Source organism: Etheostoma cragini, chromosome 23, assembly GCF_013103735.1.
Source record: "Etheostoma cragini isolate CJK2018 chromosome 23, CSU_Ecrag_1.0, whole genome shotgun sequence".
Taxonomy (NCBI): domain Eukaryota; kingdom Metazoa; phylum Chordata; class Actinopteri; order Perciformes; family Percidae; genus Etheostoma; species Etheostoma cragini.
This window is the reverse complement of record NC_048429.1, coordinates 14,328,541-14,330,849: the sequence shown is the minus strand read 5'-3', so window position 1 is coordinate 14,330,849 and position 2,309 is coordinate 14,328,541. Positions and strand designations below refer to the sequence as shown.

Here is a 2,309-nt window from a genome sequence, read left to right as displayed (position 1 = left end):
ACTCCAGTTACTCACAGCTGAAGCGTACATGTTCCACTTTCCAAACTCATCCTCCCAGTACCAAACCCACTCCGTGGTGTGGATGAAGGTTGGCTCAAGCAAAGAGTTTGTGGTAGAGAGACGTCGGACTTTGTTCGATCCACGGGTCATTGTGTCAAAATGCACAGGTGGGGTGCTGTAGGGGTGCTGACTAAAGACAGCAGAATAGAGATCTATTAATTCATACTATTCATGTTGACAGTTAACAATGTATACTACATTTTACCAATACATAAGTTTACTGTAAACATTAGATCAATACTGGGAGTTCCTCTTCAGCTCAGCATCTGTTGGCTGTAGCATATTTGCCGTACAAACAATGACCCCTAGGACTTTAAGTTTCATATCTTACGTTTGTATTTTTATACATTTTATTCATCAGAACTTTAATATATTTTGATGTTCCACGGTTCTGTTCTAACAATGAAACAAATTGTATTATTTTAGTGAGAACTCAAATAATGAACTAAACACCAGTAACTAATGTTAGGGAAATATTTTTGTTTTGCAATGCAATTTCTGGAAATATACATCGTTCAATATATCGTCATTTCGGATTTTTAAATAACCAAATATTCGTATCGTATCGGACTTAAAAATCCTTTATTGGTCGGGTTCTAGTGTGTGGTATGGTGCAATGCGGGGGGAGAGAACATGGGCATTGCTGGTCTACTGCAGCCCTGATCGTTTTTTTTGTTTGTGTTGTTGTGTGAATCTGGGCAAAGCCTTTAAAACAACAAAGTCACACAAACTAACTGATAGAGGCAGCAGAAGATCAGCGACTCCTGTGATGTGCAAGGTAAAATTACTGTTTTTGGCAAAAGAGTCTGGTGGCTTTGAAGAGGTCATAAAGGGCTGTCTGACAGTAAGATAAAGTGGTAAAATTATTCTAAATATAACAGACATTGAAACTGATATTACAGGTAAAGTTTTCGGATGGCCCAGTTTTAGGTTCCTAAAAAACATAATAAACTGACTATGTGTAAGTATCTCATACAACCACACTTCAAAAAATCCAAACTATCTTTTAGAGGCTTTTTGTCATTATATAGTTTTGGTCAATTTGGTTGTTTCAGTATAGATATTAAGGTTTAATTTAAGCATTAGATCTTTCCAGAACTAGGATCTCATTGAATGTGAGTAGAGAGTACCTGTATGTGTTTTTAGGGTCACAGAAGTCCTTCTCAATTGCCTCATTTTCATCATCAGTCAAGGCGGTCCATTGATCGTCCTCTCTGACCTCCCATCTGTACGGCATCTTGTCGTGGGCTTTAAAACATCGCTCTGAGAAGACATCGTCATAAAAACTAGATTGATGACGTGATAGGCTCTAAACTCTATAGTACACAACAAGTGTAATTATTACTGTTTTGCATGATCTATGATGTAGTATTGATTACTTACCCTCATGTATACAGTTTCCTTTGATGAAGAACATGCAGATCTCAGTTTTATCTAAAGGAAACAAACGAAAAGTTTTTCTTTTACAATTTAGAGTTCTTTAAGAAAACTACTTCCATCAAAGCTTTTGCTGCTGGCGTAGTTTACCTCTAGCAGGCCTTTGCCTTTGTCTTTTGTTCGGCCCATCATCTGTTTTTGCATCGTCGATGACAACACCGGGGTTGTCATTAGTGGAACTGGTTGAGGGTTTGACCATGTTCCCGCCTTTCTCCCTGACAGCTGTTGGAGTTTTATTCGGATTTTGTTTTTTGTTCTGACCATCGTCGCTGCTTGCATCAGTGTCGTTGGCAGCAACGGAGATGTCACTGGTGGAAGAGTTTAGTTGCAGCCAATCGTTCATTCCATCGTTCCTGTGTGGAACTAAGGCGTTGATTTCGGCAAGGATGGCGTCAGTGGAAGAGGTTCGTTGCACCGGTTGACGGTTGCCTGGGTTTCCTCTATTTCCTCTGTTGCCCCTGTTGCCCCTGTTGCCTCTATTTCCCCTGTTGCCTCTGTTGCCCCGGTGAACACCTCCCCCTCTCCCAGTGTTGTTGGGAGTGGCAAAGAATTCCCTGGTGGAATAGTTTTGTTGCTTTTCTTGCCTGTCAGTGTACTTCAAAGCCAATATGTTTGCATAAACCAACTTCAAGGAATGAGTGAGGTCTTCAGGCACGCCTTTCTCCTGCAGGCTCTTGTATGGCTGTGGAGCATTAAAATCATGAGCCTTGGAGCAGCTGCAGTCGCGGTTCAGGAACCTCTCACAGATGTGCAGTCTCTTGCAGGCGAAACCCTCCTGACACAGGCCAAACTCGCCGCCACCATTGTTGTAG

At 41.3% G+C, this 2,309-nt stretch overlaps 1 protein-coding gene across 1 annotated transcript in view; it reads right to left on the bottom strand.

Moving 5' to 3' along the window:
• Nucleotides 1-2,309, bottom strand: part of si:ch73-252i11.1 (uncharacterized protein LOC553517 homolog) — a 9,627-nt gene that overhangs the window by 4,519 nt on the left and 2,799 nt on the right. Inside the window, exons 4-7 of the mRNA XM_034864127.1 lie at nt 1,588-2,234; nt 1,444-1,494; nt 1,191-1,323; nt 16-190 (exon numbers count right to left, since the gene is read on the bottom strand). Of these exons, the coding sequence (XP_034720018.1) occupies nt 16-190; nt 1,191-1,323; nt 1,444-1,494; nt 1,588-2,234 (1,006 nt within the window). The remainder of the gene's footprint in view (nt 1-15; nt 191-1,190; nt 1,324-1,443; nt 1,495-1,587; nt 2,235-2,309) is intronic.